The sequence below is a fragment of the Nicotiana sylvestris genome, chromosome 5 (assembly GCF_000393655.2).
Source record: "Nicotiana sylvestris chromosome 5, ASM39365v2, whole genome shotgun sequence".
NCBI lineage: Eukaryota > Viridiplantae > Streptophyta > Magnoliopsida > Solanales > Solanaceae > Nicotiana > Nicotiana sylvestris.
The window spans coordinates 160658341-160684797 of NC_091061.1; the positions used below are offsets into that span (position 1 = coordinate 160658341).

General features: G+C 40.8%; 1 protein-coding gene across 1 annotated transcript; it reads right to left on the reverse strand.

Moving 5' to 3' along the window:
- Positions 1 to 17287: 17287 nt before the first annotated feature.
- LOC104227016 (uncharacterized) lies at positions 17288 to 25671 on the reverse strand. Its single transcript, XM_070147204.1, has 5 exons — positions 25402 to 25671; positions 23474 to 23633; positions 23239 to 23314; positions 18668 to 18752; positions 17288 to 17853 (listed from the first exon to the last, which is right to left on the reverse strand). Exons 1-5 carry the CDS (start codon positions 25669 to 25671, stop codon positions 17830 to 17832), a joined length of 615 nt encoding a protein of 204 aa, XP_070003305.1. The 3' UTR covers positions 17288 to 17829.
- Between the last annotated feature and the right edge of the window lie 786 nt (positions 25672 to 26457).

Here is a 26457-nt window from a genome sequence, read left to right on the forward strand (position 1 = left end):
AGCATGTGAGTTTTGCCCTATATGTATTACTCCAACAAATTCAAAACAAAAAAATTTCTTTCAGTGTTTGCAATTTTGTTGGATTTCGTGGCATTTTCTGTTAATTGTTTGCATTTGTCTATGCACGTTTATGTTATTTAATTCATGAAAAATACAAAAATATATGTTGTATCTTCATTTAGGATTTAATTTTATATTTTTAGATTAATTATCAAATTAGTTTGTTTTAGAAAAATGAAAATCACAAAAATAATTCTTTTTGCATTTTACTTTTTAATTTTGAATTGTATAATTTTTCTTTAAATTTAGGATTTAATTAGTTATTGTAAATACCATGACGAGTGATTAATCTAATTGGGTAGGATAATTTAGTTTAAAAATTATTATTAATTAAGCTAGGATTTATTTTAATTTTTGGAAAAGAAAAAAAGAATTGTGAAATGAAAAAGGAAAAGAAAGAAATAGAGGACCTAAATCTAGCCTCAAGCCCAATCCAACCGTCCCAGCCCAAACGGATAATCACCCAATACCCGACCCAAACCCATGTTTTGACCCGGTCAGTTCCCCCCCAGTACCATACGACGTCATTTCATTAAAATTGATCTGGGCCGTTGATATTGCCTAATCCAACAGATCAAAACTGGGGGGGGGGTAATATGTATATGTCCAAATGCTACCCTACCTCCCTCATTTCATCGTTCCAACACCCCATCCTCAGAAACCTGCCCCCAAACCCTAGTAGCCGCCCCAAAATCCCACCACCGTCCGATGGCGGCGGTGCCTCCGATGACCACCATATTCACACCTTAAACTCCTCATTCCTTCCACAATCCCAATCCACAACCAACTTCGTTCGAACACACTCAGAATCCCTCGAATCTGAGGTTGAAGTCACAAACCCTAGCACCGCCCTCATTTCCTCCGGTGGCGGCGCCACCTCTGTTCACCACCAAATTGATACCATAGAACCGCCATGAACCCCTGGTACCAAATCCACACTCAATTCCCCTCGAATTTTGCTAGAACATCTCGAATCTTAAGTCTAAGGTTCGAGCCTCAGAAGCTAAAGCCAAAAATGTGCATGCAATGGTGTTTTCCCGGTTCTTATGAGTGTTCTGGGCCAGTTCTACCATGGAATGGTATTATTCGATAAAGAACAAGTAGTTGATGATATTCGGGGTTTAAAGCGGAAAGTCAGTCGAAGGGTCGAGCCCGAGTTGGTGAGTTTCTTTCTTTCCTTTCGTTTATGCTTGTGATTCCTTCATCTTTCTTTCATCTTCTCTTCTTCTCTTTCCCTCCGGCTAATTAAAATAAAATTGAACGAGTTTTCTAGCTGAGATCGGTACTGTCCGTTTTGTTCCGTCTCAATTTTCCGTTCTAAATTGGTTTTGTGATCTTTGTTTGGTCGGTCTAGTTCTTTTGTTGACAGCACGATTAATTTCTGATTTCATTTTGTTTGTTTAGCCCTGTTAGTTTAATTAGGATTATATGACAATTTAGTCCCTTAGCTTAGGTTTTAAGTTTTCTGAAAGTTGTTTTAGTCATTTTCCTGCTGTTTGCCATAGTCTGCTCAACATGGGTTCATTTCATTTGGGTTCTGAATTCATTTCATAAACCATTCTAAAGAAATTTGAATGGATTTCTTTCGAGCCCAGGTCTGATTTGATCATTAGATCAATTGACCCATGACCCATTTGAGGTCCCAAGGGTAATAAACAGGGTTGTTAAGGGTAATATGGGTAATATAGGTAGGAGAATCTTATATAACTCAACTAGGAAGCTTCCTAGAAGCTGGGGTGGGGGCTATTTTGAAATTTTGAGGTTTACACTAGGGATTTCTAAGCTAAAATGAAATTTTCAGAAGGTTTTAAGTGCAAATTTTGAACTCTTTGAGGCTGCCCTAGTAGCTTGCCTATAAAGGCATTGTTACTTGAGGCTCAATTCAGATTTTAAGGGGATAAAAAATACAAAAAATACAAACGACTGAGCTCTTTTTATTGCTTCATTGAACTTCTTCAGAAATCTTTGATTTGGTTCAATTTTTGAAATAACCTGGACTTATCTGAGTGTGGAATGGGAGGAATTTGGTCTTTGGAAGTTGGTTTTTGAAATTAGCCTTAGTGTTGTTCGATTAGGAGCTGTTTTGGACTACTTCATTCATTTTTGGTTAAACTGGGCTGTTGGTATTGATTCCTGCCATATTGTTGCTGCCATACTGATGCGCCAAAGGAAAAGAGTATATGTACGCGTAACTCAACTCTTTAACTATGAATATTCAAGTGATTTAAAAGCGGTAAAGGGTAAATGCGCATAGGATCCAAAATCAGTAATTAAATAATTTTAATAAGACAAGTATGATCAAAGCGACCGTGCTAGAACCACGAAACTCGGGAATGCCTAATACCTTCCACCGGGTTAACAGAATTCCTTACCCGGATTTCTGTGTTCGCAGGCTGTAGAACAGAGTCAACTTCCTCGATTCGGGATCCTAAACCGGTGACTTGGGCACCCTAAATTATCCCAAGTAGCGACTCTGATATTTAATAAATAAACGATCCCGTTTCGATTGTCCTTTAATTGAAAAAACTCCCTTGTATTTATGCTCTTTACGGGATGTAGTAAAAAGGAGGTGTGACAATTATATAGCCTATAGAATTTTAGATGTTCTTACTCACCTATAAAAATCCTTAAAAACATACCTCCCTGCCATTGTTCTCGTAGGGTTACTTCTAAACTCAATTTTTTTTGTATCCCCCTTGGCACTCTCTTTTATTTTCGTAAAATTTTATGGCAACTATAACTACCTCAACTCTTATCTGAATATTTTTCAAGGGTTACGATGTTGTATCTGCGAGACTAAATTCCCTATGCTGGGTTCACTATGTTTATCTTGCACGATATGCGGATTTATCTGTATCCTCTTGTCTAGCCATAACTTGGCTCTTCCTGAATCAACTACTAACTACTCGTTGGTCCATTCTCAAATTTATATTTCGCGTAATCTCTATTGGGTTGTTTCCTTTGTCTTAACTTACCTCTCATACTAGCTCCTTATGTATCAAGTGTTTATTCGCACTTATTTATGTAACGATCTGATCAGTTATTTTGAGCAATTGCACTTTGCTCTGTTTTTTGAGGGCATGAGTAGCTCCGAAGGAAGTATTATGACTTATGTGAATCGTCGGTTTTAGTTTTCAGGTTATTCAGAATTGATTTGGAAGAATGATTCTCAGCTAGAAGCTTTAAATTTGAAAGGTTTGACTAAGTTTAAACTTTTTAGAATTTGACCTCGGATTGGATTTCTGATGATTCTGTTAGCTCCGTTGGGTGATTTTGGACTTAGGAGTGTGTCTGTATTGTAATTTGGAGGTCCGTAGTAGAATTTGACTTGAAATAGCGAAAGTTGGAATTTTTGGAAAGTTTGACCGGTAGTGGACTTTTTAATATCGGGGTCAAATTCCGATTTCGGAAGTTGGAGCAGATCCATAATGTCAAATGTGACTTGTATGCAAAATTTAAGGTCAATCGGACATGGTTTGATAGGTTTCGGCATCGGTTGTGGAAGTTTGAAGTTTCAAGTTCATTGATTTCGAATTAAGGTGTGATTCGTCGTTTCAATGTTGTTATGTGTGTTTTGAGGACTCAAGTGGGTTCGTGTTATGATATGATACTTGTTGGTATGATTGAACAGGGTTCCGAGAGGCTCGAGTGAGTTTCGGATAGATTTGGGTTGTGTTGCGCTCGTTTTTTATGTTTCGACGTCGTTTTTCAAGCATAAATGGTACTACATTAAGCAAATGAGCTCTGATTTCTATTTTTATTGAATCATTAGATCCGTATCGTAATTACGGAGCCATAGCAAAAAGAATCGTCAAATTTGGACATCATATGAGGATTTTATGGTCATTTTACTAAGAACTGTGTTGCCATATTTTCAGATTAATTACGAAATTGCCATTGAAGTAGTATTTAAAAACCTGCACTATTTTCAAATATTGAAACCAAGATATCTCCTTCAATATAAGGTCAAATGGAGTGATTTAAGAGCCTAACTTGACTAAAATTTCACAACCAATCCATTGAAGGAATCAAAAGCCAGGTTCAGGATCTTTTAGCACGAGAATCGAGGCAAAATAGCTTGTAAAAATATATAAAACAAGGATTTATTTATTTGGTCATATTTTGAGTTGGGGAGCTTGGATTTGGGCGATTTTTGAGGCGATTTTCACCATATGTATTGGGATAAGTATTCTCTACTCTTTTTGATTATATTTCATGAATCCATCTTCATTTTTGCTATTTGATTGATGATTTCAAAGTGAAATTTGGGAGTTTTCGCCTAAAATTTCATGAAGTGAATTTTTAAGTTTTGAACATCGATTCGGAGTCAGAATTGGATGAAACTAGTATAGTTGGACTCATAATTGAATGGGTTATCTAATTTTATGAGTTTTGTTGGGTTCCGAGATGCGGGCCCGGGTTGGGCTTTTTGTTCAATTTTAGGCTTTTGATTAAAGATTCGACCTTTTTCGATTGGGATTGGTTTCTTTAGCATTGTTTGATGTATTTGAGTTGTTTTTGGTTAGTTTCGAGCCGTTCGGAGGTTGGAACGCACGGGATGACATTTTTGGAGCATCGCTTGGCTTGCTCGGTATTGTAATTGGCTTGTTTGAGGTAAGTAATGATTGTAAATCTTGTCTTGAGGGTATGAAACCCCGGATTTCATATTATTGTGAGGTGACGCACATGCTAGGTGACGAACGTGTTGGCGTGCACCGTTGGGGATTGTGACTTGGTCCGTCCCGTAGCAACTATTAAGTTTCGTATTTGACTGAAACTATATGATATTCCTGTGTTTTAGAAAGAATTCCTATAGATTTGGGTTGAATGTCATATTTGGGTCTCGTGCCAAAGCTGTTTGGACCCTTAGGGCCTTTTCTTATTATCCTCTCATTGTTTTGATTTAAAAATCTATACTCAGTCACGCTATATTTACTGATTTCATAACTCAGTCTTTGTTACTCCGTTTTGATGCATAAAAATGTTATTTTGGCTGAGTACCTTGTTTTACTGATAGCCCGAGTGGCTTGAGAGTTTTATGACTGAGTGAGCCGAGGGCCTATTTTTGTGAGGATATTTATGGGATCGGGCTGCACGCCGTAGTATGTTATTACTGATTCATGATTTTGTGAGGCCGAGTGCCTGGTTGATTTATGCTACGAGGTGGTTTGTTATGAGGCCGAGGGCCTGATTGATTTATGCCACGAGGTGACTTGTTATAGCGCTTGGGCTGTAGGAGCCCCTCCGAAGTCTGTACACGCCCAGTGAGTGCGGGTACCCTGAGTGAGTGATATGATGTTTTACCCGAGGGGCTATTCTTGATTCATGTTATGCACGAGGGGCTGTTTACGAGCGATTGTGAGGTAATGCCCGAGGGGCTGTATATGAGTGACTGTGAGGTTTAACCGAGGGGTTGTTTATGATTCATGTTTTCCCGAGGGGCTGTTCACGAATGTTCGCCGAGGGAGTGCTCTTGATTTATGTTGCCTGAGGGGCTGTATACAAGTGAGATTTGCCTGAGGGGTTGTTTATGTTTTCATCATTTTTACTTACTGTTTCATCACTTCGTTGAAAACTGTTGAAAGATGTTTTAAATGGTTTTACTAAAACTGGATTTAAATGAGCTGAGTTGATTCAAAACCCTATTTTTAAAAGCCTGTTGTATTTTAGTGAGATTTCATGATATGAACTGTATATGTTTTATTGCTCGTCACTACTGCTCAATATCTATTTACTTTTATTACTTACTAAGTTGGCATACTCACATTACTCCCTGCACCTTGTGTGCAGATCCAGGTATTTCTGAACCCGATAGCAGGTGTTGATTACTCAGTGGCAGGTCTATTGGAGTTAGTAAGGTAGTTGTCTGACGACCGTAGCCCTGTTTTTCTCCCTCCTTATCCTTTCTTAGTTGTATTTAGTTATTTAAAGGCTATGTTAGTCTTGATGTTGTCAGACAATTGTAGTAGATGCTCATGACTAGTGACACCTCGATGTCGGATTTTCTTTCCGCATTGTTGTTTTGATTTAAAATCCTTATACAGGTTTATTGTTAGATAGCTTTGGTTTTGTCTTAAAATGAAAATATTGATTGGTTTTGGTAGTGTGTCGGCTTGCCTAATACCACGTTAGGCGCCATCACGATAGGCACTACAACAAAAACGGGCTTTAAGGCCAATAAAAAAAGGGCATTAACGGCAATAACAATAGTCGCTATATCATTTACCGGCCATTGATGATTAGCTGCTGAAACCAGGGTCGGCAAAGCCTTTAGCGACGATTATCCCAAAAGCTGGTAAAAGGTATGACTTATTACCGCTAAATATCATTTGTTTTAACGACAATTGTTTGCGACAATTATAATGGCTGCTAAATCCAATCTAAAATGGCTACTAATGATCTTTTAGTGTCCATTTTTATAGCCGCTAAATTTAAACAGATTATCGGTAAAAGTGGATACCTTTAGCGGTAATTCTATTGTGGCAATTAAAATGGCTATAATATCCCTTCTGAAAAATAGTATTCCCTTTTAGCATCCATTTTAATGGCCAGTAAATTTAATTAAATTGCTGTTAAAAGTCATCTTTAACAACAATTATAATGGCTACAATATCCTCTATGGAAACATCATAATTTGCCCTTCTATCGTCCATTTTTATAAAAGGTAAATCCTGTTAAACGGCCGCTAGTTATAACGACAATTGTTTACTCATCAGTAATAATACTACATTCGTTAAAAAAATGATCCAAATAACTACACATATTTATATTAATTCATAAAAACATAATGTATCTCATTAAATCTTAACAAATAAAAGAAAGTACTAATACAAATATTAATATCACTGTAACTTAAAAATAAATTTATATTGTTTGAAGTAAATAGCTAATGTCATTATATGACTAATCCTATGTGACGATTCATCCCGTCATCTCATGAGTTACCGCTCCGTTTTCCCTATTTCTGCTTCGTTATGCTTTGTTTATCAGTGTTATGTGGTATCGGGTTGGTCGGATCGAGCTCGGAAAGGATTTGGTAAGGTTTGAGACACTTAGTCTCTTTAGAGTGAATTTAAGTTGGAAAAGTCAACTGGATATTAACTTATGTGTTAGAGGGCGCGGATGTGAGTTCTGATGGTTCAGTTAGCTGAAGGTGATTTGTGACTTAGGGGCATGAACGGAATGGGTTTTGGAGGTTTAGAGAAGATTCAGGCTTGAATTGGTGAAGTTGTTATTTTGGCGATTTCCGATTGGTAGGCGAGATTTTGATATAGGGGTCGGAATGGAATTCCTAGAGTTGTAGTAGTTCCGTTATGTCAATTGGGATGTGTGTGCAAAATTTCAGGTCATTCGGATGTGGTTTGGTTGGGTTTTTTATCAAAAGCGTAATTTTGAAGATTTTGGAATTCTTAGGCTTGAATCCGATGCAATTTGGTATTTTGATGTTGTTTTGAGCGTTCCGAAGGTTGGAACAAGTTTGAATGAGGTTTTAGGATATGTTGGTGCCTTTGGTTGAGGTCCCGGGGGCCTCGGGTGAGTTTCGGATGGTCAATCGGACCATTTTATGCCTTGGAGAAGTTGCAGAATTGCAGGTTCAGCTGTTGCAGAGATTCATTCTCTGCGATCACGTAAGGGTTCCTTCGATCGCATAGAAGCTTTAAAGGTGCATTCTAGTTGCTTCTTCGCGATCACGAAGGTTGGGTTGCGATCGCATAGAGGTGAGAAAGTTGTTAAACGCGTGGAGTGGGTCGCGTTCGCGAAGAGTTAATTGAACCTGAGGTCTGGGCTTGAACTTGTTCATTGCGAACGTGGTAGGCAGTCCGCGATCGCGTAGAGTTAGTTGCTTGAGCATCGCATTCGCAGGTGATTGTACGCGTTCGCATAGAGTAATTTTTGGGAGCTGAGAATTTGTGCTTCGTGATCGCAAAGGATTTCCCGAGATCGCGATGAAGGAAAATAGGCCTGGGCAGAAGGTTTAAAAAGTCGTCTTGTCCGCGAATGTGAGGCTTATTTCTTCCATTGTTGGTCATTTTTGGAGCTTTTTGAAGGAGATTAAAGAGGGATTCAAGGGGAATCACTTGGAAGTAAAATTCTTAGACTTAAAACTCGATTCTAACATGAATTCCACCTAAATAATCATGGAAATTAAGCCAAAAATTGAAGAACTAGGGTTTGAAATTAGAGACCTAAAATTTGGGAATTGAAGGGTCATTTGTGGATGGATTTTGATGTTTTTAATATGTATGAACTCGTGGGGAGATAAGTAATCCATTGATGTGAAAATTTTGGAATTCCGAGTCGTGGGCCTGGGGGTCGGGTTTTGGTAATTTTGAGATTTGTGTCATATATTGATTGTTTTTGCTTGGGCTTCGTTCCCTTAGCATATTTTGACGTCCTCGTTCTGATTTTGGATAGATTCAATGCGAGTAGAGGCCGATTCGAGGGGCAAAGACGTCGTGAGCTAGAGATTTGATCGGTTTGATATGAGTAATGATTGTAAATGATGTTTTGAGGGTTCGAAACCCCAGATTTGCACATCATAGTGCTATATTGAGGTGACACACACGCTTAATGACGAGCGTGGGTCGTGCACTGTTGGGGATTGTGACTTAGTCCGTCCCTATTGATGGTTTCACCGCGTATTTGATTGGAATCTATATGTTATCATCATTATTTGGGCTGAATGTCATATTTGGGCTGAATGCCAACTATTTGAACCCTTCGGAGATTTTTATTAATATTTCCTCACTGTTTTGACTTTATACTTGAACTCAGTCATGTTATTTTCCACTGTTTTCGTACTCAGCCATGTTTACTCAGTTTTAATACTTAAATGATATTTTTAAATGATGTTTGTGCTGAAAAATATTGTTTTATTATTACCCAAGTGGCTTGTGAGGATTTTTGACTGAGTCAGGCCGAGGGCCTATGTTGTGAGGAAACATTTGATACTGATTATGAGGTCGAGAGCCTGAGATATGCACGCCACGAGGTGGCTTGATTGATATGAGGACGAGGGCATAGTGATGATGCCACGAGGTGGCTTGATATTGCCTGAGATATGAGTACACCCCCAGTGAGCGTGAGTACCCATTGTGATGTAAGATTGAGCCCGAGGGGCAAGTCTTTATGTGTTTACTTTTCATAATTGACTGTCAATTACCTGTTTAATCATTGAAAAAGGCTTTTCATGAAACTACTTAAAGAATTTTACCTATCTCTCACTGATTTTACTGTTTTTAAATGGTTTTACTGCTTCATTATAGAATGTTTTGTGCCTTATGTGATTTCTTGCTTTCAGTCTTTATTTACATATGTTACTCACTGAGTTAGAGTACTCACTTTACTCCTTGTACCCCTGTGTGCAGATTCATGCGTTGCGGATCCTGCTAGTGCGAGTTGAGAGCTCCCGGTAGATATCAGAGTCCATGAAGTAGTTGCTTGACGTCCGCAGTCCTGTGTTTCTCCTCCGTTGTTATTTCTATCTCTTTTCAGACATTTGTACTAGCTTATATACTTAGAAGACTTGTATTATGACTTATAGATGTTCATGACTAGTGATACCTCGATTTCGGGCTGTGTTGGGTATTTTCTACGATTTATGCTATTAACCGCTTAAAGTTTGGTTTATTTATATTCATGTTTAGATTGTTTTCTTAATGCTTAACTGTTAATAATTGAAAATGGGAAGTGTCGGCTTGCCTTGTCTTCACGAGAAGTGTCATCACGACCGGGTCTGGATTTGGGTCGTGACAAATTGGTATCAGAGCCTAGGTTACACAGGTCTCACGAGTCATGAGTAGGTTTAGTAGAGTCTCTCGGATCGATATGGAGACGTCTGTATTTATCCTCGAGAGGTTGCGAAACCTTTAGGAAAAACTCCATATTCTTGAAATTATTGTCGTGCGAATTGGTTGATCCGAGTACTAAACTTCTTTTGTTCTATTTTCTCACAGATGGTGAGGACACGCGCTACCGGTCAGGATGGACGACCAGTAGTGCCACAAGCTGTGGCCACTAGAGGCCGATGATGCGGTCGTGGTCATGGTAGGGGCAGGGCAGCACCTGCAGATCCACCAGCTGCCCCAGTTCAGGATCAGGTCCCAGTTATGGACGCTCCTGCAGCACCAACTCAGACACCAGTTGTGCCCATTGTGATTCTGGGTCTTCAAGAGGCCTTGGCTCAGATCTTATCAATTTGCACTGGCCTAGCTTAGGCGGTTTCAGCCACTACAGCTGCAACTACTTCTCAAGCGGGGGGAGGCAATCAGATTCCCACCGTTCACACACCTGAGCAGGTCGTGAAGGGACTTCAGACACCGGGGCACATCCAGCCCAGCCAGTTGCAGCTGCTCAGGACTATGTAGTTCCTGCTATGTCGGAGGATAAGCAGCGTAGGTTAGAGAGGTTTGGTAGACTGCAGCCTCCGACCTTCAATAGTGCAGAGGGCGAGGATGCCCAGGGTTTCTTAGATAAGTGCCTGAGGATGCTTCGTATAGCGGGTATTCTGGAGACCAATGGGGTCGCTTTCACTACTTATGAGTTTTCTGGAGCTGCCTTCACTTGGTGGGAGGCTTTTGAAAGGCGTAGACCTGTTGGTGTAGCACCCCTTACCTGGCAGCAATTCTCCATTCTCTTTCTGGAGAAGTATGTGTCGTAATCCAGTAGAGAGGAGCTGCGTAGGGAGTTTGAGTGATTACGTAGGAAGAGATAACGGTGACGCAGTATGAGATGAGGTTATCCGAGTTAACTCGTCATGCTATTTGGATGGTTCCAACAGATAGAGAGAGGATTAGGAGGTTTGTTGATGGTCTCACTTATCAGCTTTGTATTCTCATGACTATGGACAGGGTGATTGGTGCTACTTTCGAGGAGGTTGTGGATATTGCCCGTGATATTGAGTCAGTTTCAGCACGACAGAGGTCGTCCATTCAGGCATGCTCAGCCAGCTCTCCCAAGTTATCATGGAGCGTCATCGGGTCATGGTTTTTACAGTTCTCATCAGGGCCAGTCATCACTTAGTGCCCTTCCAGCTCAAAGTTCATCTCGTGCTCCATCAGTTCAGGGCTCTTCTATGTCGAGCGCATCTGCTAGTCACCCCGATGCGAGGGTTTCCCTTTAGTCCCCTTCTCCAGCACTTGACAGTTGTTATGAGTGTGGTGAGATGGGTCATATATGGAGGTAGTGCCTTCGTCGTCTTGGGAGTTCATCTCAGCAGAGGGGTTAGTCATCGGTTTCAGCGCCAGTTACTTCACCACCACCTGCCCAGCCAGCTAGGGGTGGAGGTCAGTCAACTAGGGGTCTCCCCAGAGGGGGAGGTCGATCAGATGACAGTCAGGCCCGTTTCTATGCACTTCCAAGCAGACCCGATGTTATTGCTTCAAATGTTGTTATTACAGGTATTGTTTCAGTCTGCCACATAGATGCATCTGTATTATTTGATCAGGTTCCACCTTTTCTTATGTGTCATCATACTTTGCTCGTTATTTGGGTACGTCTCGTGAGTTTCTTGTTTCACCTGTTCATGTATCTACCCCGGTAGGCGATACTGTTGTTGTAGACCATGTGTATCGATCATGTGTGGTGAATATTGGGGGTCTGGAGACCCATGTGGATCTTTTATTATTGTGTATGGTGGATTTCGATGTCATTTTGGGCATGGATTGGCTATCTTTGTGTCGTGCTATTCTGGACTGTCATGCTAAGACAGTCATATTGGCTATACCGGTGTGTTACGGATCGAGTGGCGATGTGTGATTGATTATGTTCCCAGTAGAGTGATCTCATTCTTAAAAACTCAGCATATGGTTGGGAAGAGTTGTCTTTTGTATCTAGCCTTTGTGAGGGATGTCGGTACTGAGACTTGATTCTGTTCCAGTTGTAAGGGATTTTTCCGATATGTTTCCTGCAGACCTATGGGGCATGCCACTGGATAGGGATATTAATTTTGGTATTGACCCAATGCCGGGCACTCAGCCCATTTCTATTCTGCCGTATCGTATGGCACCAACAGAGTTGAAGGAATTAAAGAAGCAACTTTAAGAACTCCTTGATAAAGGGTTCATTCAGCCTGGTGTGTCACCTTAGGATGCGCCGGTTCTATTTGTGAAGAATAAGGATAGCACTATGAGAATGTGCATTGATTATAGGCAATTGAACAAAGTAACAATTAAGAACAAGTATCTTTTGCCTCGCATTGATGATTTATTCGACCAGCGTCAGGGAGCGAGAGTGTTCTCCCAGATTGATCTCCGTTCAGGTTATCACCAGTTGAAGATCAAGGACTCGAATATTCATAAGACAGTTTTCAGGACCCGATATGGTCATTATGAGTTCTTGGTGATATCTTTTGGGCTGACCAATGCCCGAGCAGCGTTCATGCATTTGATGAACAATGTTTTCTGGCCTTATCTTGACTCGTTTGTCATAGTCTTCATTGATGATATTCTGGTGTATTCGCGTAGTTATGAGGAGCACGCGAAACATTTGAGAGTTTTGTTGCAGAGATTGAGAGAGGAAAAGCTTTATGCAAAATTCTCCAAGTGTAATTTTTGGCTCAGTTCAGTGGCTTTCTTGGGGCACCTGGTGTCCAGCGAGGGTATTCAAGTTGATCCGAAGAAGATAGAGGCGGTTCAGAGTTGGCCCAGACCGTCCTCAGCCACAGAGATTCGCAGCTTTCTTGGTTTGGCGGGTTATTATCGCCGATTTGTTTAAGGATTCTCATCTATCGCATCGCCCTTGACCAAGTTGACTCAGAAGGGTATTTCATTTGTATGGTCGGACAAGTGTAAGGAGAGCTTTCGGAAGCTCAAGACAGCTTTGACCACAACTCCAGTGTTAGTTTTGCCATTAACTTCAGGTTCATATACCGTGTATTGTGATGCTTCGAGAGTTAGCATTGGTTGTGTATTGATGCAGGAGGGTAGAGTTATTGCTTATGCTTCTCGTCAGTTGAAGCCCCATAAGAAGAACTATCCCGTTCATGATTTGGAATTGGCTGCCATGGTTCACGCATTGAAAATTTGGAGGCATTACTTGTATGGTATGTCTTGTGAGGTGTTTACTTATCATCGTAGTCTTCAACACTTGTTCAAGCAGAAGGATCTCAATTTGAGGCAGCAGAGGTGGTTGGAGTTGCTTAAGGATTATGATATCACTATATTGTACCATCAGAGAAAGGCCAATGTGGTGGCCGATGCCTTGAGCCAAATGGCGGTGAGTATGGGGAGTTTGACATATATTCCAATTGGGGAGAGATCTCTTGTAGTTGATGTTCAGGCTTTGGCCAATCGATTTGTGAGATTAGATGTTTTAGAGCCCAATCGGGTATTGGCTTGTGTGATTTCTCGATCTTCCTTATATGATCTCATTAGAGAGCGCCAGTATGATGATCCGCATTTGCTTGTCGTCAAGGACAGAGTTCAGCATAATGATTCTAGAGATATGACCATTGGTGATGATGGTTTGTTGAGGATGCAGGGCCGGATTTGTGTGCCCAATGTGGATGGGCTTCGGGAGTTGATTCTGGAGGAGACCCATAGCTCGCGGTATTCCATTCATCTGGGTGCCACGAAGATGTATCAGGATCTGAGGCAGCACTATTGGTGGCAGAGAATGAAGAAAGACATTGTGGGATTGGTAGCTCGGTGTCTCAATTATCAGCAGGTGAAATACGAGCATCAAAGATCGGGTGGCTTGCTTCAGCGGATGGATATTCCCGAGTGGAAGTGGGAGAGGATCACTATGGACTTTGTAGTTGGACTTCCACGGACTTTGAGGAAGTTCGATGCTATTTAGGTGATTGTGGATCGGCTGACCAAGTCCGCACACTTCATTCCTTTGTGTACTACCTATTCTTCAGAGCGGTTGACAGAGATCTATATCCGGGAGATTGTTCGGTTGCATGGTGTCCCAGTTTCCATCATTTCAGATAGGGGCACTCAGTTTACTTCGTAGTTTTGGAGGTCTATGCAGTGAGAGCTGGGTACTCAGGTCGAGTTGAGCACAACTTTTCACCCTCAGACGGACGAGCAGTCCGAGCGCACTATTCAGATATTGGAGGACATGTTGCGTGCTTGTGTCATTGATTTCGGAGGGTCATAGGATCAGTTTCTACCATTTGCAAAGTTTGTTTATAACAATAGCTACCAGTCAAGTATTCAGATGGCTCCATATGAGGCTTTGTATGAGAGCCGATGTAGATCTCCAGTTGGTTGGTTCGAGCCCGGTGAGGGTAGGCTATTGGGGACGGATTTGGTGCAGGATGCTTTAGAAAAGGTGAAGGTATTCAGGAGAGGCTTTCGTACAGCGCAGTCGAGGCAAAAGAGTTATGCTGATAGGAAGGTTCTAGATGTGTCCTACATGGTTGGTAAGAAGGTTCTGTTGAAGGTTTCGCCCATGAAGGGTGTTATGAGATTTGGAAAGAAAGGTAAATTGAGTCCTCGGTTCATTGGGCCTTTTGAGGTAATTCGGAGGATTGGGGAGGTGGCTTACGAGCTTGCTTTGCCACCCAACTTGTCGAGTGTGCGTCCAGTATTTCGTTTTTCTATGCTCTGGAAGTATTTTGGGGATCCGTCTCATGTTTTGGATTTCAGCACGGTTCAATTGGATGATGATTTGACTTATGATGTGGAGCCAATAGCTATTTTGGGTTGTCAGGTTCGAAAGTTGAGGTCAAAGCATATAGCTTCAGTAAAAGTGCAATGGAGAGGTCGGCCCGTGGAGGAGGCTACCTAGGAGACCGAGCGGGAGATACGGAGCAGATATCCTCACATGTTTGAGGCTTCAGGTATGTTTCTTGATTCGTTCGCGGACGAATGTTTGTTTAAGTTGGGGAAGATGTGATGACCCGGCACGTCGTCTCATGAGTTACCACTCTGTTTTCCCTATTTCTGCTTTGTTATGGTTTGTTTATCCGTGTTAGGTGGTATCGGGTTGGTCAGATCGAGCTCGAAAAGGATTTGGTAAGGTTTGAGACACTTAGTCTCTTTAGAGTGAGTTTAAGTTAGAAAAGTCAACCGGATGTTAACTTATGTGTTAGAGGGCTCGGATGTGAGTTCCGATAGTTCGGTTAGCTTCGGGAGGTGATTTGTGACTTAGGAGCGTGATCGGAATGAGTTTTGGAGGTTTAGAGAAGATTTAGGCTTGAATTGACGAAGTTGTTATTTTGGCAATTTCCGGTTGGTAGGCGAGATTTTAATATTCGGGTCGGAATGGAATTTCGAGAGTTGCAGTAGTTCTGTTGTGTCATTTGGGATGTGTGCAAAATTTCAGGTCATTCGGACGTGGTTTGGTTGGGTTTTGATCAAAAGCGTAATTTTGAAGATTTTGGAATTCTTAGACTTGAATCTGATGCGATTTGGTGTTTTAATGTTGTTTTGAGCGTTCCGAAGGTTGGAACAAGTTTGAATGAGGTTTTAGAATATGTTGGTGCCTTTGGTTGAGGTCCTGGGGGTCTCGGGTGAGTTTCGGATGGTCAATCAGACCATTTTATGCCTTGGAGAAGTTGCAGAATTGCAGGTTCAGCTGTTGCAAAGATTCCTTCTCTGCGATCGCGTAAGGGTTCCTGCGATCGCATAGAAGCTTTTGAGGTGCAGTCCAGTTTGTTTTTCGCAATTGCAAAGGTTGGGTTGTGATCGCATAGAGGTAAGGAAGTTGTTGATCGCGAACGCGTGGAGTGGGTTGCGTTCGCGTAGAGTTAAGTGAACCTGGGGTCTGGGCTTGAATTTGTTCATTGCGAACGCGGTAGGCAGTCCGCGATCGCGTAGAGTTAGTTACCTGAGCATCGCGTTCGGAGGTGATTGTACGCATTCGCAAGTAATTTTTGGGAGTTGAGAATTTGTGTTTCGCGATCGCGATGAAGGAAATAGGCATGGGCAGAAGGTTTAAAAGGTTGTCTTATCTGCGAATATGTGGCTTATTTCTTCCATTGTTGGTCATTTTTGGAGCTTTTGAAGGAGATTGAAGAGGGATTCAAAGGAAATCACTTGGAGATAAGATTCTTTGACTTAAAACTCGATTCTAACGTGAATTCCACCTAAATAATCATGAAAATTAAGCTAAAAATTGAAGAACTAGGGCTTGAAATTGGAGACCTAAAATTTGGGATTTGAAGGGTCATTTGTGGATGGATTTTGATGTTTTTGATATGTATGAACTGGTGGGGAGATAAGGAATCCATTGATGTGAAAATTTTGGAATTCCGAGTCGTGGGCCTGGGGGTCGGGTTTTGGTAATTTCGGGATTTGTGTCATATATTGATTGTTTTCGCTTGGGCTTCGTTCCCTTAGCATATTTTGACGTCCTCGTTCTGATTTTGGATAGATTCGACGCAAGTGTAGGCAGATTCGAGGGGCAAAGGCGTCGCGAGCTAGAGATTTGACCGGTTCAAGGTGAGTAATGATTGTAAATGATGTTCTGAGGGTTCGAAACCCCGGATTTGCACATCCTAGTGCTATATTCAGGTGACGCACACACTTGATGACGAGCGTGGAGTAGTGCACTGTTGGGGATTGTGACTTAGTCCGTCCCAATTGATGGTTTCACCGCGTATTTGACTGGAATCTATTTGCTATCATCATTATTTGGGCTTCGTGCCAACTATTTGAACCCTTCGGAGATTTTTATTGATATTTCCTCACTGTTTTGATTTTATACTTGAACTCAGTCACGTTATTTTCCACTATTTTCGTACTCAGCCATGTTTACTCAGTTTTAATACTTAAATGATATTTTTAAATGATGTTTTGGCTAAGAAACACTGTTTTACTATTGCCCGAGTGGCTTGTGAGGATTTTTGACTGAGTGAGGCCGAGAGCCTATGTTGTGAGGAAACATTTGATACTGATTATGAGGTCGAGGGCCTAAGATATATACGTCATGAGGTGGCTTAATTGATATAAGGCCGAGGGCCTAGTGATGATGCCACGAGGTAGCTTGATATTGCACTTGGGCCATAAGGGGCCACTCTAGGAGTTTGTACACCCCCAGTGAACGCGCTTACCCATTGTGATGTGAGATTGAGTCCGAAGGGCGGATTTATTGATACTGTGCCCGAGGGGCGAGCCTTTATATGTTTACTTTTCATAATTTACTGTTAATTACCTGCTTAATCATTGAAAGACTTTTCGTGAAACTACATTTGAGTTAAAGAATTTTACCTCTCTCTCACTGATTTTATTGTTTTTAAATAGTTTTACTACTTCATTATAGAATGCTTTGTGCCTTACATGATTTCTTACTTTCAGTTTTTATTTACATTTGTTACTCACTGAGTTTGAGTACTCACTTTACTCCATGCACCCCTGTGTGCAGATTCAGGCATTGCGGATCCTGCTAGTGCAAGTTAAGAGCTCCCGGCAAATATCAGAGTCCACAAGGTAGTTGTTTGGCGTCCGCAATCCCATTTTTCTCCTCCTTTGTCATTTCTATCTCTTTTCAGACATTTGTACTAGCTTATAGGCTTAGCAAACTTGTATTATGACTTATAGATGCTCATGATTAGTGACACCCCGGTTCCGGGCTATATTGGGTATTTTCCGCAATTTATGCTATTAACCGCTTAAACTTTGGTTTATTTATCCATGTTTAGACTGTTTTCTTAATGCTTAACTATTAATAATTGGAAAATGGGAAGGGTTGGTTGGTCTTGTCTTCACGAGAGGCGCCATCACGACTGGGTCTGGGTTAGGGTCATAACATCCTAACAAATAATAGTCTTCAAATAATTTCTGTAAGTCTTCATCATATCAAAATCTTTGACCTGCTAAATTATCGATCATCAGGCTGTATGACCTGAAATTATAAAATAACTATGTCAATAGATAAAATATATGAGCACTGTGCATGTACACATAAGCAAGCAAATTTTTTTTTCTACTAGTTATCACTAAATATAAGAGGAATGCATGACAGAGATAATCAAACTAATGTAGACAACAAAAACATATAAACTTTATGCAAGATTTGGAGGGATTTCACTTAAGAAGTTGTAGTTCTGCACTAAATATTCTACTCATCTGAAGAGCTCCATCTACTCCAAATTAGATGAATTACCAATAGAAGTATGATGCTTATATTTCCTTCTACTTCCTAATAATTGTATATGGATTTACCAAATGAGTGCTTATATACCAACTGTGCACTTTCAGTGAACAATTAGATTTTCACTTCAAAATGTGGGCATATATACCAATTGTATATGGATTTACCAAATATGTGTGTATATACCAATTGTGCACATAGCAATCAAAATCATTTCAAAGTGGGATTCTTGTTCTTTTGACCCATATCCATATTAACAACTTGCACAAATCTTCTCCACTCGTGCTGGTATCCTATTTTCTATTTTCTACTTGTACATTTTGCTACAAAATGGACCAAACTGAGTGGCAGCCTTACCTATCTATATGGAACCAAATTCTAGTGATAACTATGCGAGTAATGGAGCAGCAGCAATGAGAACAACAACCAGTAGCAAAAAGCGGTTAAGGCAAAAGCATTTGGGTATATGGAACCAAATGCTAGTGATAAAATAAATTGGAGGGGGAAAATTCAAACAGTAAAAAACTCAAACAATGGCGCGCTAAAGGATAAAGATAAGTAGTACGGTGAGAAAGTGAAGTATTTTCGGCAACACTAGGTATCCTTGAAGTTTGTGGTACTCGTCCATGGCGGTTGTTGGTGTTAGGGACCTGATAAATATTAACACATTAGCTAACAATACTTTTATATGATTAAAATTTTATTAAGAAATATTTTCTCTCCCAAACATATCCAATTAACGATTTATGTGAGGCAGAAGATGGGGAACACAGATTTAAGTTTACCCATGCATCCAACTGCCACAAGAAAAACCCACAGAAAGTTTGGTGCAGAAAATGAGTCACTTAGATGGAGGATTCTCATTTCCCCTTCCTAGAGATGGACAGTTAGTTCAAACAAGCTCGGAGTAAATCTTTATGGTCAACCAAGTGCAACACTGTTGTCAGTGATGAAGTTGATGATTCTCTAATGGCAAATGTAGGGACATCACTGGAGGATGAGGAAGCTACTGCAGTGCAGGAGCAAGTGAGGCAGATCAAGGCACAAGAGGAGGAATTTGAAAAGGTTTTAATACTTTCTTAAGCAATATGCTGGTTTTACATCTATAAACTTAAGTTATAATAAGGCTGAGACTGTTAACTATAATACATTTGAAATAAGCACTGTGTCGCAAATTGAATTTCTACCAAGTAAACATTTTTATAACAGAAGAACAAAAAAGAACATCATATGTTGCTCTGAAGATGTAGCTTATATGCTTTAAAGATGTGCCTACTAAAATAGCTTCAATCACAATACAATTCTAAGAGCTCCAATTTGGAATGTGAAACAGCTTCAATCATAATACCTCAACACAGCCGCAACAACTTTTCTTTCCCCTCCCAGATACACTAAAATAAAGCAGTTTTGTGTTGAAAACATAATAAATATAAGCAAACAACAATTTCATTTTTGTTGCTAGTTACACTATATAAACTAGTTAGATAGCACAATAAAAATTACTTTTATTGCAGAAAAGCCCAGTTGCTAATTACACAATATAAACTAGTTAGATTGACCAAATTTTTCACACAATTAAGATCTGGAAAAAAATTCCAGAGAAAGGTGTGCCAGTTTCATCATCATTAGGTTGAACCTTAGTGCCGCCAGCAGAACTACACAATATAAACTAGTTAGATTGACCAAATTTTTCACACAATTAAGATCTGGAAAAAAATTCCAGAGAAAGGTGTGCCAGTTTCATCATCATTAGGTTGAACCTTAGTGCCGCCAGCAGAACTATTCAACTCATTAGATCAATCATCATGTGCTTGATCTTTAGAGTAGTTCTGATTATCCATCAACCGCTCAATATAAGGTAGGGTTGCAGAGTAGTTTTGACCATCCATCATTTCCTTAATATAAGGTTGCACATCTTCATCATCATCTTGTTCAATTATCAGTCAGTTAATTTGCATAGTTCCTTCTCCAAAATGAAGAAATTATCTAGTTGTATTAAGTTATACTAGTACCAATTAACTCCAACATATCAGCAAATCATATGCAAAATAGGACGAAGCATCATATAACTCTCAACATATCAGTCTTGCGACAAAGATTATTCTAGAGATAAGAGTTTTTTTTTGATAACCGTGGTGTCCGGGTCAGTTTGCGCGCACCTCGATTAATTCCACAGGATACCTGCCACCTCCCACCAGCAACAAGTACCAGGTAACTCTATCCACCAAGGCTTAGGATAGATGGGAAGAAATCACCTAGCGTTTTTTGTCTCCGCTGGGATTTGAACCTGAGACCTCATAGTTCTCACCCACTTCATTGACCACTAAGCCACACCCTTGGGTGCGAGATAAGAGTTATTAATGCTCTATAAAAAGTAATTATCCACTGATAATACCACCTTAGAATATCACCATTAAATTGATAAAGCAAAATATAAGTAAAAAAGTGCAACGAATTTACTCAAACATCGAATACAAATTTCTAAAGTAAAAAAATAACAAAACCTTAGAAGTTCTTAAATAACACTTACAATAAAATTATTCTATAACTTCCATCTGTTGGGCAGGTTGATTTCAACAGAAATATGGACTTTTGGCAGCCTGATAAGTGGAGGGGGTTCTTCCCAATGAAGTGGCACATTGTTAAAGATGTCCGTAACACACAGTTTAGGCACATTATACTAAAAAAATAATGATAATACACCTGTAACCTACAGCAGAGATACTCAGGAGATTGGGCTGAAGGAAAGTATGGAAATGCTTAACATATTTAAGAGCTACTCAGAGAAACATCTCTATTGGATGAATTCAATTTCTATGAAAAGCGTGAGAAATTGCTCAAGACTAAAAGAACTACAAACCAGCTTGTCAAGCTGATGCATTAAAGAAAATTGATTCTCTTAAGCAATTCAAAGGAGGAGATAAGGTACTTGAGGAGGAGCTGAAGGCCGACTCATCTGATCCTACTTGCCGATTTTCATATAATTAAGAATATGGTCAGCAGGAAAATTTTTTGCAGCAACTAAATGCTGAAAACAGAGGTGCTACAGCTATTTCAAAAACTTGTTGGCTTCAAAAGGTCTATTGAACTCAGACCAACTTATTACTAAGAATCAAGAATTATTAAACTTAGTGAAACAGTATGCAGAGAACAATGAGATTTTCTTTGAGAAATTTGCTAAGTCTATATTTAAGATGGGAAATATTTCACCTTTGACGGGTTCCAGGGGGGAATCAGGAAGAACTGCATGAATATCAACTCCTAAAATGCACAACTTACGTGGCAGCACGAGAAAACTAATAATATGGGGCAAGATGAAGCAGAAATAAGATTTAAGAGAATGTAGAATGATTCAATAAATTTTATCGTAAGTAAATTATTGTACAACAAAGAACAAAGTTCTAAATATACTCGTTTATCTCATTCTTCTCTTCTAGCTCTTCTCATTTATTGGATTTTCCAGAATTCACTTTGAATAGATTCTTTTATTGTTTAAATATTAATAAAAGATTATTCTGGTCCTTTCAAACAGGAGGACTGTGAATGATGATAAATCTCAATTTTCATACTTTAGAATAAGAGTTGTAGGAGGTTAGGAGGGGAGAAAGAAAGAAGCACGATGGACAGGAGGACTACTGGAAGCTACAGAATCGATCACCTTGATCAAATCCTTAGGGAGGAGGTCATGGGGATCGGGTTTTATACTAACTTTGTGTTCTTTTTTGCAGGGGAAGCTACTGTAGCCATGCCTTACTATTTGATACAAGCTCAATGGATGGTATTAGCACCTAGTGCTCATTCCTTTGAGAGTGTATCAGTGGCAAGCACAAGCATGGAATCAATTAGCTTGGAGATAGTTTTTCAAAAGGAATTTCTGCAAATGGACAGTTTCAATTTAGCTGTCATTTACATGAAACATTTGCTGAATATCCAATTTGTTATAGAGAAGTATTGTGGCATACAATCAACAGGTAGCTCAACTATAATATTGAGGTGGAAATGCATGACATGGCTGCCCAGATTTATGGAAAAGGAACCTTCAGATCATGTACTTTGGAACCAAATCATGGGATCGATAGATGTGTTACAGAGTATGATCTCAATACTCCTTATAAATTTAACATCCCTAATTTGCATATATGGAAAAGGTTTAGTGATCTATAGTTGGAGCTCACACGTAAATGCAACCAAAAAGTGCAACATCATCAGTTCACACAGAAGCTCGACAGTGAGTTTTCTTATATTTGCGAGGACTTATGGCATGTGCAAAAACATTACAGGTACACATAGGATATTGCAACAATGTATGAGCAGGTTTGGCCATTGGGAATTATTGGAACATTGGAGCAGGATGACAAGATTAACGATCAAAGGACAAATATGGACAATGGACATCAGCAGGGACAAGGACCTATATGAGTATATTCTGCATTGTCCCTTTGCAGAATTGACATCGATCTTAGGGTGCAACACTGGATAAGAATGCTCAGCTGCAAATCTTCTTGATTTCATCTTTTTATGGCTAGTTTATATAAGTAATTTTTTCATAGTCAAATGTGTAGTAGCATGGTTGAGTTCATTATTCAATGATGGTAATAGGTGTGATGTAATTACAAAGTCTAATACGCTACATTTTGTAAGACTTCATGGTATTTTGTTTTTTTTTTTGGATTTAGATATATATAAACTAGCCCTAGGCACTTGCCTAGTGAATTACTAAAAAAAAACCTTCATGCGGACAAACTAACCAGCTGCAAAATATTTCGCAAACTTTTTAGCCACTTAAACCATCAACTAACAATAGAATAAAAAAAGTATATATATCATACTCAGGCAAAAAGTTTGAACATGATTGAATTCATGTCTCGCCTAGTGTATTCAACTAAAACATCAATATGCATCAACGACACATAGAAAATTTCTGAACAATCACAAAAATTATAGTAGCCTTAAAAAATATACAGAGGAATCAATTCATAAAACAATAGAGGAACAAAGGAGAAATTAATTCAATCAATCGACTGCCAATCTAACAGTAGCCAGATATCACAAACGATTTAGAAAGCACAGAAAAATCTTTACTTTTCACAAATCCCAAAATGCCATAGTTGAATATCAAGAATCATAAATTGGTACCTGGTAAGCAAAAAAAAATTGCCGATAAAGACAAGAAAGTGAAGGACATGAATGATTTCTGCAGCAATTTTTAAACCTACACGAAAATAGAAATTGAAGATGGATGAGAGGAAGAAGATTGACAACAATGATTGAGCATAATCGAGCAGGAAAGTTCGCAAAATCAACTGTAAATTGATTGCTAGCAACCTGCTGGGTAAGAAAGGAAGTTATCTAGGGAAGAAGAAAAAGTTACCTGGGAATTGAGAAGAAGATAGCGGAGCAGAGGCAAATCGGAGACTATGCAGCCGCAACTTTGTATGTCCGAGAATAGGGTTTCCTTTTGTTTTTTCATTGGAGCGAACAATTAATTGTTGTCCAAAATAATTGGAGCGAAAGATTTGACGTATTGTTTTCTATGGAGGGAAAGTTAAAATAATAAAAACGCACAATAGCCTAAATGGCATATATATATACTGATACGCAACGACTTCCTGATGTTCTTTGGAAGGGCAACGTAAGGCTAAGCAATCGATGTCAGTGCGGTTGTTGTCCGTCAATGAGGTTCCCTCCGCACGCTAGACTAGATTGTCAGTGCCGTGCGGGAAAACCAATGTCACGAGCAATTGCGGAAGCTGAGAGAGAATTGGGTTTTGAATGATGATGATTTTATTGATAAGTGAAATGCTGATTACAAAAGATGCGGTGTCGAGGGGTAGAGACACCAGTACAGAAAATTGATTGCTGAAAATGTTTGATTGCTTGATCCCCCCTAATAATGCTTAAAAACAATAAACCAACATTACAGGACTAGTCCTAATAAAGCTGTAGAAGCACACTGAATGAAAATGATGCAAACTAGCCTATAATTACAATGAAAAGGACTTAGTTTATTACAAGGTAGAACTAAGTCCGATGGCAACAACTTTGTCTTGCGGGTCAGGGTATGCGCGCGCGTTGCTGTGGGCGCGCGCGACACTTGCTATGTTGGCCTGAGGCTGGGCGCTGATGCTTGGCATCAGGGTCTGCGCGCGAGGCGCTGCTGGAATGGGCCTGCAGCTGGGCGCTGGCGAGGCATCAAGATCTGCGCGCGTGGCATTGTTAGGGCGCGCGGCGCTGTTGTCATTGGCCAGCCACTGGGCGCTGGCGAGAGGCATCGGTGGGGCGACAGAGGCGCATGCGCGCTTGTCACTTGGCGCAGCCAAGACCACGGGGCCGACCATGGCGCTAGGCATTGTGAGGCTTGCTAGGCCGCCATGGGGCGCGGCCAAGGGGTCATGGGGCGTGTCTGGAAAATAGCCCATGACATTCTCCCCCACCTGAGTTGGCACCATCCTCAGAGCCTTATGATGATGATGATGATGCTTCTGGTGGTTGTTGGATGGGAGGTCTGCGCCCCTCTGTTTTGTGAGCTTGCTGTTGTAGCGACGCAATGATTTCATGCTGCTGACATGGAAGACTGGATGGATCTTCCACCAGGATGGAGTTTTCACCTGGTGTGTGGACTTCCCAATGCGTTTTTCGATGGGCAGGGGCCCGATGTATTTTTGTTGCAGGCGAGGGTCATGGGTCCTCTCTGCAAACAAGTATCACTTTGGGATGCATAGCATTACTCTGTCCTCTGTTTGATGTTGGGCAAAGCAAAGATTTTATTCGGTGAATCTTTTGCCCGCTCTTGGGCTTTGACGATTCGCTCGAGAAGTTGGCAGCTCGAGGAGATTTCGGCATGGTTGATGCATTCACCATTTGCGGGAGAAGCGGTTGTTGTCCAGTAACAATTTCAAAAGGGCTTTTGTTTGTATAATGGCTCTTTTGAGAATTGAAACACAGTTGAGCAGCATCCAGGAGCTTCACCCAATGCTTCTGTGATCCGGTTGCAAAGTTGCGGAGATATTCCTCCAGCATGTCATCGAACCGGTCTGTCTGGCCATCCGATGGTGGATGGATGTCTGAGTTGTGACTCAATGTTGACCCAAAGCACCTGAAGAGATGGGTCCAAAAGTTGCTAGTGAAGCGTGAGTCGCACCTACTAACAATGTCTTTGGGCAGGCCCCAATGTTTGACAATGTGCGAGAAGAAGAGTCGAGATGTATCTTCTGCTGAGATGTTATGCGGGGCTGCTATGAAGGTTGCATAGTTTGAAAACTGATCTATGACAACCATGATGGATGCAAGATTACCGACTTGGGGCAATCCCGTGATGAATATGAGGGAAACACTTTCCCATGGTCTCTGTGGGACATGTAATGGCTGCAAGGGTCCCGTCTGTGATGAGTGATCCGACTTGTCCTTGTGGCATGGCTGACAAGTCTTCACACACTGAGGAGCGCCACCAGTCTTTTGAGGTCGATGACATGATGGCTGATTGTTGCAGCGAAGGGTAGCCGGAACCAGGGGTTCATGTCTGTTGACTACCTTCTCCAACTGCATAGCCGAGATATTTTCAGCGGTCATCTTTATGGGAAAGCATGGTATGGTGCAGGGCTTGGCCCCATTTCCTCCCATTATCAGGAGCATGTTAGCATATGGTACCGGTATGGTGTTGGTTTGCCTCATGAACTCCAAACCCACTATGATGTCGAAGTCATCTATGATTGCGATGCGCAGGTCGATGCTTCTTTGTATGGGCCAAGTTTCACTGGGACATTTGTAGTTGTTCCACCCAATGTCTGGGGTGGTAAGTTGATAGCCTTGATGCGGCCTTTGCTCTTTTGCACAACAAGACCCAGGCGCTCTACTTGAGTTGACGACAAGTAGTTGTGGGTGGCACCCGTGTCTATCAATGCGTGAAGGGGCTTGCAGTTCACTTTCAATTCGATGAACATTAGGGTCCTCGCTTGTTTAGGAGGTCTCTCGTCCATCTTTTCCTTCCCTTTCTTGGTGATTGGGACTGAGATTTTCTTAGGAGGACATGCACCGGTCCCCGCTAAGGCATGCGGGATAGAGCCAACAATTGCATTGAAGGCGCCTACCTGGTCTTCTTCTGATGTGTCTGATGCGTCTGACTCATCCTCGACAGTCTGATGAGCATTGAACTTTATGTTTGGGCATTCATTGTTCCAATGTGCCCCGCCGTAATGATGGCATTCTGAGGGAGGCTTTCTCCCATGATTGTTGTTGATGGATGCAGCACTGTTGCTGATGGAGGGAGGAGTCTTAGTTTTGGATGCACTCCGATCTCCCCCACTTTTGCTTGGGCCACCATTGCTGGGATGGTTCCCGTTGAATCCCCCTCGGACA

What these genes read in the sequence shown, in the direction of transcription:
- LOC104227016 (XM_070147204.1), bottom strand. Translation starts at nt 25,671, where the DNA reads ATGACCGCTGAAAATATCTCGGCTATGCAGTTGGAGAAGGTAGTCAAC. An exon ending in TCATCACGGGATTGCCCCAA is followed by an intron (nt 23,634 to 25,401) that starts GTCGGTAATCTT and finishes TTCCCTCCATAG; the next exon opens with AAAACAATACGTCAAATCTT. An exon ending in AATTTTTTTTTGCTTACCAG is followed by an intron (nt 18,753 to 23,238) that starts GTACCAATTTAT and finishes AATATTTATCAG; the next exon opens with GTCCCTAACACCAACAACCG.